This window comes from Branchiostoma lanceolatum, chromosome 8 (genome assembly GCF_035083965.1).
Source record: "Branchiostoma lanceolatum isolate klBraLanc5 chromosome 8, klBraLanc5.hap2, whole genome shotgun sequence".
NCBI lineage: Eukaryota > Metazoa > Chordata > Leptocardii > Amphioxiformes > Branchiostomatidae > Branchiostoma > Branchiostoma lanceolatum.
This window is the reverse complement of record NC_089729.1, coordinates 10,597,766-10,612,385: the sequence shown is the minus strand read 5'-3', so window position 1 is coordinate 10,612,385 and position 14,620 is coordinate 10,597,766. Positions and strand designations below refer to the sequence as shown.

The 14,620-nt window shown below is 45.7% G+C and overlaps 1 protein-coding gene across 1 annotated transcript in view; it reads right to left on the bottom strand.

Annotated features, from left to right (window-relative positions):
* LOC136440628 (apolipoprotein(a)-like) overlaps positions 1-12,801 on the bottom strand; it is a 31,762-nt gene extending 18,961 nt beyond the window's left edge. The window contains exons 1-9 of the mRNA XM_066436703.1: positions 12,618-12,801; positions 11,319-11,512; positions 10,993-11,179; positions 10,038-10,280; positions 6,714-6,899; positions 3,082-3,336; positions 1,791-2,051; positions 777-1,010; positions 30-269 (exon numbers count right to left, since the gene is read on the bottom strand). Of these exons, the coding sequence (XP_066292800.1) occupies positions 30-269; positions 777-1,010; positions 1,791-2,051; positions 3,082-3,336; positions 6,714-6,899; positions 10,038-10,280; positions 10,993-11,179; positions 11,319-11,512; positions 12,618-12,801 (1,984 nt within the window). The remainder of the gene's footprint in view (positions 1-29; positions 270-776; positions 1,011-1,790; positions 2,052-3,081; positions 3,337-6,713; positions 6,900-10,037; positions 10,281-10,992; positions 11,180-11,318; positions 11,513-12,617) is intronic.
* Positions 12,802-14,620: the final 1,819 nt, after the last annotated feature.

The window sequence follows — 14,620 nt, the reverse complement described above, 5'->3', positions numbered from 1 at the left end:
ATATCTAATGTTACAGAATCAGAACTTACCACAGACTGGTACGTCGCAAAACTCCCATCTAGTGTCACGATCTGTGGTGTAGCACCACACTCCGGTGTCGCCGTCAGGGTTCCGGCAGTAGTTCTCCTCCAGTCCGGTTGATGGGTAGTTAGCTGGCGTCACGGAGGTTGTATGAGGTGTCTGACTGTCCCAGCGTTGACACGTCTTGCCTGTGTTGGTCACAGAGACTGGTCCTCGGTAGGATACCCCGTCTCCCACCTGGCAAGTTGCTGATTGATGAAATTTAAAGATAAACGTATCAAAATTGTGTTTCCACCATGGTGGCGACCTCGCTGCGACCTAAGATTTGACAGATCGCTCAAAGAATTTCAAACAAATCTTTTTACGCCTTGTCTGCTTTGTTGTCTTTTCAGTCATATCTTAACATTTTGCATGCTATTCCAATTATGAAGTCAACGGTAACCCGAATCCCATTCAAGTCGCAGCGACGTCGCAACACGATCGCCGTCTACACCTGATACTTTAAAAAAAGTTTCTACTACTTTTTTTAAACGTTAAATCACGGTCGGCTTCTATCATTTCCAATGTGCCAAAATTGTCAATCCGAAAAAAATCTTTTAAAAGCTGACACCTTCCCACATCTCACTTGCGAGTTTGTTTTGCCAGATTTAGACGCTAAAGCAAACTAGGAAGCAATTTGTCTAGTCATGGCTGATTTGAATCTGAGTTTCAAAGAGGTCGGTTGGTCGGGATGGTCTAGTGAAAATAGGCCTTACCGCACACCGGTACGTCACACAGCTCCCACCCTTCCGGGGCGTCGACGAAACACCAGACCCCCGGCTCGCCGTCAGGATTACGGCAGTAGTTCTCGTCCTGGTCAGACATTCCGAAGGAACCATCCCACGGGCTGCAGGGCTGCCCCGACTGGGTAGTGGCCACCGTGCCCCGGTAGGACGAACCGTCGCCTACCTGGCAGTCGTCCTCCCGAGAAATGGGGTCTGGGGGCTCGCCTCGAGGCGCCGCAAAAAAGTCGCAAAAATTAATCATGAGCACCATTTGTTTTTATTCTTGATATGAATTGTTTAAGCCCCCCTCTCACTGGACCAGCGGCACGTTGGTGGCGTCGTTGCGGCCGATCGAATTGACCAAGCACTCAACGAATTTCATCGACAAAAAACGAATATTTTTAAGCTTTGTGTGTTTTGTTGTCTTTTAGGTCATACTTGTACGATTTGAATGGTATTCTCATTATGCAGTCAAGGGTAACACAAATCCAGTTTAGAACGCAACGACACCGCCAGCGTGCCGCGGGTCCAGTGAGAGGGGGGCTTTAGTTTTCGTTCACGCAAAAATCCCGGTCGGTTTGGAAAGGTCACTTTAGCATATTAAGCTAGGTCGACCTAAAGATAGCAAAGCTTCACTGCACGAAATGGCCTCGGATCCTGACGTATCCTGACAGGCCGGAGAATTCGAAGATCCGAAACCTCAGATCGGTAAGAATCCAGACATATACGGGGCCGTATTGTAAAAAAAAACCCTCAAATTTACCTGAATTAACTTGTGCATGTGCAAGTGGTATACCACATCAGTGTACCACTTGCATACATGTATGTAGTTTAATGTAGGTAGATTTGAGTTGTTTTAGTACAATACGGCCCCCGTATCCGTCTGGATTCTTACGGATCTGAGGTTTCGGATCTCCGAGTTCTCCTGTCCGGATACGTCAGGATCCGAGACCATTTCGTGCAGTGTAGAGATCTGTAATCTTTCAACATCGCATTGAAGCTTACCGCATTCAGGAAGATGACAGTACCCAGTGCGCACATCCGGGTCCGTGGTGTAGCACCAGATCGTCTCCTCTCCGTCCGGGTTCCTGCAGTAGTTGTCCTCCAGGCCTGATCCTGGATTCAACAGCGGCGTGTTCTTGAAGTAGTGACTGTGAGGGGAGTGTCTGTCCCAGCGCTGACACGTCAGCCCCGACTCGGTCGTAGCGAGGGTCCCCCTGTAGGTTTCCCCGTCACCCTCCACACAGTCGACTATCTCCCGTTGACCTGTGAAAAAAAGAGGGGATCGTGTGACGGGGATTCTAGTTCTAGTTCACAGTCTGCAAACTCCCTGGTAGGGATATCGCGCAGACGTAGGAGGCGCAGCTGCAGTGTCCGGGTTATGGGTGTGATGCCAGCAGCCTGCTCTCGAAGGTGTCCAGCGAGGGGCTGTCTACAACGTGGGCGGAGAGGATGTTCCACTCGGGTATTGTACTGGCGAAGTAGGCGAATGTCGCAGTGTCACACTTGGGTTGAAGGGTTCTGTACTTATGGGCGTGGTTGGCACGGGTACGTGTGTGTGCTGGTGTGAGACGAGTGGGCGGGATAGCAACCGTTAGACCGTTTGTGATTTTGTACATCATCACCAGACGTGCGTCCTGGCGTCTTGTCTGGAGTGATGGCCATTTCAGGTCCCGAAGGAGCGCTGGGATGGAGGTGGTAGCTGTTTTATGATAGGATAAAGACACAAGAACAGGGGAAAGGATTGAGGGAATAACGCTAGTTCACCATTATCTGTTGTGCGTGGTTATGGCCATTATGTATATTAGTTGTTTTAAAAAGGGGTGTTTTGGTGTATAAACTGGATAAAACCTCCAAAATACCGTCAGAATTGCAAACTTAAGAGCCCTCTTGAGAACACTGTCTAAACAGTTTCGATAACGGCTAAAAGGGTTACAAGCTACAGAAGAGATAAGATTAGATCAGATTAGATTAGATTAGATTAGATTAGAAGATGTACACAGCCATGTGCACGAGAGCGGGGATGGAAAAGTATTGCCGTTCATTCGGGAGATTCACTTGCCTATGTGCGCTCGCGCGCGTATGCGTGACTGTGTGTTCGTGTGTTTGCGTGAGTTTGATTGTGTATGTATGCATGTGTGTGTGTGTGTGTGTGTGTGTGTGTGTGTGTGTGTGTGTGTGTGTGTGTGTGTGTGTGTGTGCGCGCGTGTGTGTGCGTCAATTCCTGCGTGTATAGGTCTGTGTGTGTGTGCATGAGTTCATGTGTGTGTCTTTCAACATAGCATTGAAAACTTACCGCAGTCCGGAAGATCACATTCCTCAAAGCGCACGTCCGGGTCCGTCGTGTAGCACCAGATCGTCTCCTCTCCATCCGGGTTCCTGCAGTAGTTGTCCTCCAGTTCCGGATTCCACAGCGGCGTGTTGTAGAAATAGTGACTGTGAGGGTCGTGCTTGTCCCAGCGCTGGCAGGTCAGCCCCGACTTGGTCTTAGAGAGAGTCCCCCTGTAGCTTTCCCCGTCACCCTCCACGCAATCGAAATCCTCCCGCTGATCTGTGAAAAAGCAAACAGGGGATCGGTACGGGTTTGCGCCCCGGCGGAATTCCGCGGGATTGCCCCGGGGAGATCGGGGGCTGACTCTTTCCCACAGTGCTGCGCGCCACGTCTCTGCGCTTGCGCACGAAGTGACTTGGAGACAGGGGATCTAATCATGTAATTGTTGGAGGAAAAGGTTACGAAGACACCATTATGAACATAGGACAAGGACCTCCTTGCACAGGGTAACGATGCGCCAAATACAATGTACCAGTTACTCAAGCAACTCGATATGATTTTGGAAATTTGCTTGAGTAACTGTTGTTTGTCGTATCGTAGTACCTGAATGTCTAACCCTCATCGACGTAGGGTTAGGGCCCTGTCACTGTTGTGCGTATATTCAAGTGAGCGTGAGTTGCGCATTAACATTTTTTTTGTTTAAGTAAGGTTTGCGGGGGGAAAGTTGCTTTCTTCTTTGACCCACCGTTGTGCAGCCTAGTTATCGTAGTACGCTAAGCGACGTTAGGGCCCTGTCACACTTCTGCGTATATTCAAGTGCGCGTCATGAGTTGCGCATAAACATTTTTTGGGTTTAAGTAAAGTTTGCGGGGAAGAATTCGTTTTCTACTTTGACCCACCGTTGTGCAGTCTCGTTATCAAACCAAAGAAATGACTTCTTTGGCTGCAAACTTAACCTGAAACAAAAACTTGTTAATACGCGACACTTGTGCGTATATACAAGTACGCATGAGTTGCGTATTAGCAAGTTTTTGTTTTAGGTTAAGTTTGCAGCCGAAGAAGTCATTTCTTTGGTTTGATAACGAGACTGCACAACGGTGGGTCGAAGTAGAAAACGAATTCTTCCCCGCAAACTTTACTTAAACCCAAAAAATGTTTATGCGCAACTCATGACGCGCACTTGAATATACGCAGAAGTGTGACAGGGCCCTAACGTCGCTTAAGCCGGCGTCACAATTCATGCGAGCATCGGCCGATTTTGTAGATCGCCGGAAGCTCGCCGAATTTCAAATTCGCCCGAGCGTCGACCGTATTTTTCACTGAAAACCTGCCCCGTCACAAATTGAACAGAGCTCGGGCGACGTCCGTCGAACGCTAATAATCATAAATCCCACATAAGACGGTACCATCTATTGGACACGGACGAAGTCAGAATCAAATAGCCTGGTAACAATCTCAAATTTGGACCAACTTCACTTTCTGAGTTGTGGCAAATATGTAGGGCACAAGTGAAGTAGGTGGGCACACTGAAAATAATCACATAAAGAGGAATTTTGTCATAGACCAATCAAAATACAAGTGCAGGAGCCACAAAGTCAACAGATCAGTCGTTTAACCCCGATCCAAAAATTTTCACCAAATAGAAATCGACCGAAGCTCGGGCGAACGCCGTCCGAGCTTCGACCGACCGTTGACAAGCCTATCGACGCCCTGCCGACGCCTGGGCGTGCCTCGGCAGACAAACATAGATCTATAATGACTCAGTGGACTTTCAACTAGTCATTTTGTGGAGAAAAAACTCAGGAAGTGAAGTCAAACCTCAAAAGTCAAGCCCCAGTTCATTAATATACAAATTGAAACATCGAAACTAATACCAAAATAGAAACAAGAAGCATTGTCTTCGGTGTCAACATTTTATTTATAATTTTTTTTTTAATGAAAATTTAACTTTGTTTTGAATTGTCTTTCATTAGAAAAGTTTGGCAGCATTCTTCGACAAGTTGAAATTAGTATTACAGTATCATTTATCATCTTATGTTACAAACCAAACTGTCGTTTCCTTTTATTTATAAACAAGAAGGAGTTCGGCCGAGGCCCGTCCAAGCTCCCATCAACACCTGCACAACGCTCGCCCGAAGCATGCCTTACTTTTCATGAGTCGGCCGGAACACTGACGACGGTCGTCCGATTATTGTTCAAGGCCCGTGCGAGGCTCGCACGAGGCCGAAGAGTTCGGGCGACCTCCGACCGACCAAAAATCGGGTCTAAAATCCTCGGATGCCCGCCCGAATATTGGCCGAGCGCTGGGCGTTGCTCGGGCGAGCTACGGGCAAACTGTTGACGAGCTGTGCGAGTTCAAAAATCGTCGCCGAGGCCTCGCTGAATTTAAGCGCAGCTTCCAGTGACACGCGAACGTCGGCCGAGCTCCGAAAATTCGCCCGAAGCCCGTAGAATCGACAGGACGTCGGTCGTACTTCGGCCGAAAATCGCCATTTGGAGCTCGCCGACAAGTCGGCCGAGCTAATTTCTTGATTTGTGACGGGGGCTTTAGCGTACTTTGTGGAGCTCGCGAGCTGGATGGAACTGGCAGGGCTTTGGTAACTCACGCGCTACCGTATGGTGGATTAGCGTTACATTCTATCGGTACATTGTGTCATTTCGTTTATCGTAAAGAAATAATGCAACGTTGCTGTAATATACTTATTTAGCTCAGAATTGCTGGGATGTGCGATATTGCAGAAAAATCGTTGCGATAGAATCGCCGTAGAAAGAGGGAATAATTAGATAGAAGACGAAGGCTATTGACAAGAATAGATGAGATAAGAGGAGAGGGGAAAAGAAGGTAGGAGACACCGAGATAGAAGAAGAGAAGGGAGGCGAGAAGAAGAGAAAAGAGGTGAAGAGAAGAGAGCCACAAATACTTCAAAAACGTCTCTCGTAATGGTAACCTGTAGAAAGCCCGTAGTCAATGCAACTTAGATAAATGGGTGAGGAAAGAGACGATAGAACGAGACTGGAGGGAAGAAGAAAATAAAAGAAGAGGCGAGAAAGCCTTAGTCGGATGTAAATTAGATAGATGGGTGAGTAAGTGAGTGAGGAAAAGAGAAGGGAAGATAGAAGAGGGGGGAAGGGAGGAGAAATGAAGAGAAATGCGAAGAGAAGAGAGCGGCCAAGACTGCTTCACCATCTCTCGTGACTGTCGGGAAGCCTAGAGTCGATGAAAACTAGATAGATGGCTGAGAATAGGAGAATAGAAGATGGAAGAAGAGACTGGGGGGGGGGGGAGAACAATAGAATAGAAATAAGAAAAAGAAGAGGTGATCTTTAGAGAAAAGAGCAGCGAAGACTGCTTCGACATCTCTCGTTACTGTCAGGAAGCCTATAGAGTCGATGAAAATTGGAGGGGAGGGGTAAACTAAATTAAAGAGGCGAAGAGAAGAGGTTGCAAACTGTACTCCCGGCCGGCTATCTCCTCTGGCATATTATTTGTCCATTTGGCCAATTCCTAATGTTTTGCCAGCGACCTGGTGGAGGCTAGCAAAGACAGTGCAACATCTTCCGTTGCCTCCGGGAAGCCTGTAGTCGATACAAATAAGAAAAACAAGAGGTAAAGATCTTAAGAGAAGATAGCAGCGAAGACTGCTATAGCATGTTACCTTCGGGAAGCCTGTAGTCGATGCAGCCGGTGCAGCCGCAGTGGTTGTGGGTGTTTCCGCAGAACTGGCTGTCGGAGCAGCAGGGGTCCGGGCCGTCCGGGTCGCACTCCGCCACGTCTTCGCCGGGCGCCGAGTAACCCTCCCCGCAGCGCAGGTCAGCGCGCCACCTCGGGGCCTCTGACGAATCTGGAAAATTATAGAATGATTTAAATACAATACAGCTTTGATGATACCTATATCATGTATAGCTATCTTTCTATGTACTGAATCAATCCTCCTATATTTATATCTATCCACCTCTACATAAAATATGAATTTATGTTAACCGTACCGATATCTTTGGATCGATTCATTCATCCATCCATCCATCCACCCGTCCGTCCGTCCGTCCGTCCATCTATCCATCCATCCATCCATCCATCCACCCGTCCGTCCATCTATCCATGTTTCTTTCTTTCTTTCTTGTTCTTTATTCCTCCCTTGGGAGAGCGATGCATAGTTGAAGTATTTACAAAGGGGATGCCATGACACTTAACATGTGGTACATAGCGATCATGTTTTATAAAATAATTATATTCTTATATTGTTGTTATTCCGTACTCATATTTACAATCTCTCAGAGGCCAGGTGAACGAACCTGCCAGGGGTATCCCATGCCCCACACGTCTAGTCTACTGATGACCATTGGGACATTAAAAAACAAACATTCGATCAGATCTATCATATCATATCTATAAAAAACTGTTTCTGTGTATTGTACAAATAACTCTCAGAGTTCTTTAAAGGTCTTTAGTGTTTCACTTTCAAAGTTCATTGTCTCTGCATCATTCTCTACAACTCCTTGTGAATCCACACAGCTCAGTTCTCCACAGCTCGCGTGTTTAACTCACAGCCTAGCTTCTGCCAAGACTGTGTTGTAGCTTTTCTTGGGTGGTTAAAGTCCAGCTCTTTCTTCTTCTCCCGTATGTGCTTACATACTATGTATGTACTCAGCTCTCGTGTGCTCTATTCTCCTTCCCCCGTGCTGCAGTTTTGCCTCTCTTTCCAGGTGGCGTGCTTTAATGCCATGGCTGCCAGAGGGCGGAGCAATCTGGCCGTTGTTGTGATGAAGGCGCTCCACACAGCTGGTTCCACAACTTCTTCTACTATCTCGGCACCCAGCATGACCTCTGTGAATCTCTCGTCTGGTTGTTCGTGTACTTTTACCATGACTCTTACTCCCAGAATGTTTGCTATTTCTTCTGCCAGGGTTTGTCGTAAGTGGTTAAAAGTGGAACATCTGGTGACTAGATGACCGACCAAGTCTTCTGTAGGGTCATGGCAGGTTGGACATGTTTTTACGGTGTGTCTGGTTGGGATGGTACTGAGAAGTATGAGGTTCTTAAGGTCTCTCTGGTACTCTGGCTGTTGTCTTGCTAGTGTCCATAATTTGTGGGGTTTGTTGTTTGTCTGGTGGACTCTGTAGAACCTGTGGCAGTTGGTTTAGGACGCTGTGCTCGCCCTCCACCTCTCACTCTCTTGTGTCTGTATTGTCGTCTTCACTAGATGTTTCCATGCATTTACTGTAGGGAAGTCTGTTGTCAACCAGTATCCTTCCAGCCACTCCACCAGGCCATATTCCTTAGCAACTTCAAAACACTCGTTCACAAATCCTCTTGTCTTACTGCCTGGTTTTGCTAGGATGTAGGAGTACAGCCTGAGGAGGAACACTCTCTTTGCAAGTACAGTGTTTTGCAGACTGACAAGCTTTCCGAAAAGGCAGAGTTTACACTTGTCTAGAATTGACTTCAGACTTGTCATTCCTATTGCACTTAGACACGCTGTCGTCTCTGTCTGAAAGTGCATGCCTTGCATGTTTTTTGCTCCCCTTCTGTGCACTCTCTCTAGTTTGAGTAGATCACTATTTGAAGGGTCCCAAAACTCGCAGCCATGCAGCATGCTGGGAATGACCAATGTGTTGTACAGGGTCTTGTAGATTAAAGGGTTGGGATGTTGTCCTTCAGAGCCTGTTGTCAAAATCACACTAATCTTTCCCTTCCCTTTTCTGCATGCCGCCTCAATGGGTTCTTTAGATAACATGTTGGCAGAGTGCTGTACTCCAACATGCGTTACTGTAGCTGTCTCTGGTATAGAACTTGTTCCCATTTTCCATGTGGTTGTATCACAGGCCACATTTTGGCTGCTAGTTGTCTGCTCCGTCCGTCCGTCCATCTATCCATCCATCCATCCATTCATTCATTCATATTCATTCATTCATTCATTCATTCATTCATCCATCAATCGAACCAAACGTACATACATACATACATACATACATACATACATACATACATACATACATACATACATATATACATACCCACATACATACATGTATACATACATACATACATACATACATCATCTCTAACTATCTATCATTCAATCAATCCATCTATCATGTCTCTGTCCTCGGCCTGACGCTTCAGGTTTCCCATATGTATCCAACACACTATTGGGTTATCTTTTCACAACATGACATGAGCAGGCAGCATAACAACGCAGTCGCAACAGTTTCTTGCATTATTTTAAAGATTGGGCGTCAAAGAATCGATAAAACCCAGTACTAATTAACAGGGACCTTGGTAGATTTACATGGTGAGGTGATATCTATTTGACAGGTACAATTGCAACCCGTTGAATATTGTATGGAGAGAGACGGAAATCAATCATTACATATGCAGTCATAATGCAATCAATTGCGTGATAAAATCAGGACAAGCGCCGGGGGTTCGGCGGTTTCTAAGAACAGCGCGGCATTGGAGAGTCGTGGTCACGCTGGCTGGCCTACGGCTAGCCTGGTATCCAAACATATTATGGCTCCCGAGTCTCCTCTCTATTTGCAAAGATGAGACTCGGGAGCTATTATGATAATAGGTTTGGATACAAAGCTAGCCTATGGCATCATTTCCGTGTCGACATATTATGCTCCACGTTAACTTCAATGTATCGTTAACTTGTCATCAAACGTTTTCTATCGAGAGACAGAGAGAGGGGGGAGAGAGAGAAGGAGAGAGAGAGGGAGAGAGGGGGAGAGAGAGACAACGAGGGAGAGAGGGAGAGAGTGAGAGAGAGGGAGAGAGGGGGAGAGAGGGGGACAGAGAGAGGGAGGGAGAAAGAGAGAGGAGAAACAGGGAAAGAAAGAGGGGGATGAGAGAGAGAGGGAGAGAGAGGGAGAGAGAGAGATAGAACACTAACCTGACACTAGCCAATCTTACATCGTTATATTACACTGAGCGACCTGTCACATCTAACTTTTGCACAATACTATTAGTAAATTTGTACCTTCCTGCTTATCCTCCCAGTAAATATCGCAGTTGTATTGGTGGTAGTAATCATGCCAGCCGTCGTGCTCTGTCTCCCTGTAGATGGTTCCTCTCCGGGGGTGCGCGCAGTAGCAGCGTTCGTTGTAGTCACACTGTAGAGTGCTGTACGTGCCGTCAGCCTCACAGAACACCATGATGTCATCGTCATCGACATGTAGCCATTCGTTCTCCTCCTCCTCCCGCTGACACTTCGATTTTGCCCCTGTGAAACAAAAGAATAGAAAATAAACAGTTTCATCAGGCATTTATTGTACATTCATGCTCGAGGGGTTGTGAATTGTATGCCTGAACAAACTTATGAAAATATATAAACAAATGTATAAACATTGATACAAGATTTAAACATACATAGTAGACAAGTGTGTCACAACTAAGCTCAGAAAAAGGAGACACAGGAGAACGTGATCAAATCAGCTGTGACAGACCACATCAGAAACAACTGCATAACAAACTGGAGGGGGGCAGAGTATATATACAACAAACGTACACTCTAGATCAAAGAGGCTAGTTGGATCAGAACATCTGCATCAGTCATGAACAGAGACAATGGAGGATATAACGTTTGACCGAGTTAGGTTTGGGACCATGTCAGAGTGAAAACCATGCTTTAAGCAGGCGTTACACAGCAGGAAAATAGTTCGTCCAACGAGTTTTCCAGCTCTTAAGGACATTTTCGGCAGCAATGCGGCCGGCGTACTCTCAATCATTGCGCGATTTCTATAGATCACCTCACGTTTGCAGGTCACCAAGTCTGATAAATAAATGTAAATTTTCAGGCAAAAAAACGCTCAGCTCTCAGCTGGTGATTTTGAAATTCGTAGACCTCCTGGCAATCGAACAAATTGACCGGGCCGTTGAAGGTCGTCGACGGTGTGACACGGGCTTTAGGGAATGCTGCACTGCGGATACCTCACCTTTTCCCGTCTGGCAGACAAAATGGTACTTGTTTCCACAGGGCACGTCGTTCCATTCCGACCCTTCTGTCCTGACTTGACCACAGCCTTCCCTGCCGCCATAGTTGTTCGGCTCATCAGGTGCCCATGCCGTGAACACGGGTGCCGTCCCGTCTGCCCATTGCCACCGGTCGTCGTCGGACTTCACCTAATAATGGCAATGTTAACAACCTATGATACATGTACATGTACATATTCACCCAACGGGATAACACCCACTATCCTGGGTACCATCCAAGTTATTAAGATGTGAAAATGAAAACTAGGAGACAAAGAAATTGACTGACCAGTCCGATCCAGTAGTGCCCGTCGTCGTTGTCTTGAAGAAGGTTCAGAATCTCGTCGTTGAGATTTTGCGTTTTGGGCGCCGCCAGGAATCCTCCGTCGAACCCACAGGTGGCGTTGGCGCCACTCCAGGTCTCCGCCATCCCGTACACTTTGAAGCAGTAGTCGTCCGACTGGGTGTAGCCTGCGTGGCAAGCTATATAACAACAAACACATCAAAAGATTCAGTTCTACTTCATGAGTTAATGAAACCAACATACCTTAAACGACATTTCTGTTCCTATGGAAGTATACTTTTCTTAGCTATATTTGTCAAACGTGCCGTGCACTTTCAGCGGTCACAAAATGTACACTCTCCTGCCGCTTATAACCTTTCCAAGTTTGATGTCATTTAGACAAGTGTTACACAAGTTGTGTTGCCGTATTTCAATTTTTGGCATATTTGCATATATTTGAATAAAAAGCCCTATATTCATGACCATTATTATACTTGGACCATAGCACACCATACATGAAAATGATCGAAAGACGCCAAGCTAGTGACACTGGGCCGATTGTGTAAACAATATGGCATGACACGTTTTTTTTTCTGGGTTTATCCTCATCGACTATGTATTCTGATATTCTGGGGATGGGTATCCTTGCTTCCAAGCGATTATCGTTTATTTCTAATTTCAAAATGAGACATCCAATTCAACATAGATTTACTGGTGTTGTGTTTCCACGTTCTCAAAACATATCGAGCTGTGCTAGTTTGTCTTCCACAGGTCCATATCAAATACTAGTAGTTTTTCGATGAAGGCAAACATATACTTCACAACACCATATTCATACTGGCTTCTCCAAGTTATCTTGTGGTGCGTAAGTTAAGTTTCTTACCAATCGTAGCTTTTTCAGTTTAAGGGGGGGGGGGGGCGGGTATATTTCTCCTGGCAAGCGAATTGCACAGCTACGAGCTGGCACGGCCGGAAGCGTGAATAATTCAGTAGGAACATGATAAAACATGAAATCTACCCAGTATGAAGGAATGTTTGGCGCATGTTTGAAACGGCTGACGGTATTTCTACGTTCCTAGTTGTTAAAACTAATACAGATACAAAATCCATGTTTCCCAAATATTTCTTGACACGCACTTTTATCTTTCGTTGCCGCAATAGCAAACAGCCCGTCCGGGCCCCGGTTGGACATGTGACCAATGATAGCATAGACAGATGAATGTACATATCATTTATGAGCCCCATCCTCCATTGGGTTGCTGAGAATGTTTGACCAAAAACAGAAATAAATAAATAAAAACTTACTAGGTTGGTGCGGGGTGTGCCAGTAGGTAGTACAGTCGTACATGATGTCTTGACCAGGCGGTGCTTCTGTCTCCCAGTACTCCTCCCCATCGTGTGGGTTGGCGCAGTAACAGTACCCGGTGGAACCCCAGCACTGCGTGGTGCTGTAACTACCGTCAGCCTCGCACTGGGGGACGGATATCATTTCTTTCAATTTTTCTTCTTAGATATTTGAAACACAAGCTGTGATCCTTTGAAAAATCAGGTAAAGGTACAGCGATTTACATCCCCATTTCACTACAATGAAACAAATGACTTGTAACGAATGTGACAGTGCTGAACCTATAACGTACCTGGGGGGTGTGCATGCCGAAATAGTACCACATATCTGATTCATGATCAGCAGCAGCACGTTGGCACGCCGTTTGTTCAACTACAGTAGAGACAAGACGTGTGAAATCAGTAAAACGTGCTTTTTGTAAAAAGGTGTAGCTAGCACTGCATGTTGCGAAATGTTAGGAATGCCTGTCCCCAACGTCTGACTTCGAGATCTTAGTAATACGTGCAATTTTGAATAATCTATAGTATTGGCATGTACAAATGGTATATTGTGTACGCAGCAAGAATATACTAAATATTCACAAATCCAAGGAGTCTGAAAAGAAACTACTAGAGCTAAGGGGGCTCAGAAGACACAAAACGCGGTGGAAAAACATGAAGAAAGACTGATTGCAGCTGCAGAACGTTTCCGCGACTGTAGATGCATACAGAAACTAGTGAATGATCATGATTAAAACACAGGTGGGATTAAGCACATTATAACAGTTCCATACTAACCCGTAGCGTTAGTCTGTAGGTGGTCAGCCCCTGCAAACCCCACCATAGCAGCGCCCACCAAACAGATGATCTGGGCCCGGCACATCTTGTCCGACAACCCCAAACAAGGGTCCTGTCGGTCGGAGCTCGTGTGCGCAAACTACCTACTTGTTAAACTTTAGAATGTTCTATGCCATCTGAAATTCGAAAGGCGAGTCCATATATGGAATGTTGTAAGGGTGATTGTGTTACAGGGTTTCCTTTCTCGTCAGATCTTAGTCTAAGCACCATTCAAACGATTCTTAAGGTGTTTTGTATCGAAAAGCTAGGGGAAACAAAAACTTTGTACGAATTTAGAAATACAGGTCCTGGGAAAGCAGAACCATGGGTAAATATCTGTGATTCTACCCATCTCATATTTTCTATGGAAGACTCCTTGAGTGACGTCATTGCGCGATCACATGGCTGTCCTGTAAATTCCGCGTGTCCCGACCAGGCCGTCCCCTGCTTGGTACGGGACGGCTTTACGACGTGCCACGACATCGCCGGACTCACAAATATTTCTAATCAAGACCAGCACGCAACAAATGCCGGTAGTAGACAGGGTAATATGCCACGTCAGTAGCTAGTCAACCATATCACAAAATGTCCAGGATAAAACAAACCTTGTAAAAAAAAGTCCTAGAGAGGACACCCTAGCCAAAAAAAGTCAGTTGTCACAATATGTAGATGTTATGTTATGTTATGTTATATCATATTATGTTATTATATTATGTTATGTTATGTAGTAATGCATGTGTCTAGGTGAATAACTAAGGGTTAAGTAGGCTTGAAAATGGTAAGTATCACTAATGTTGTGGGCTAGTGTAACTATTCTGCAAAGTTTGAATTTCATTATGTACACATGTTGGAAACATGAGATAACAAAACACCACAGAAAATGCTACTTTACAGCCCAAGAAGTAGTATAGAATCTGGCCAAACAGGGTGAATATTATTTGATAGGGAAGTTAGTAATAACGCTAGCTTGCCTGAATGCTCATAATTACAATCCATATAATCTAAATGTCTTTTCACATTTAGAGGTAAGGGGCAGCAGCCACAAGGTGTTTACTTTCGTGAGCATCTTTAGATCCTCTTCAGTACCATAAGAAGACGCCAGGGGGCCCCAAAATTTAATGATTTCGAAGTCTCATAAAGATCTACGA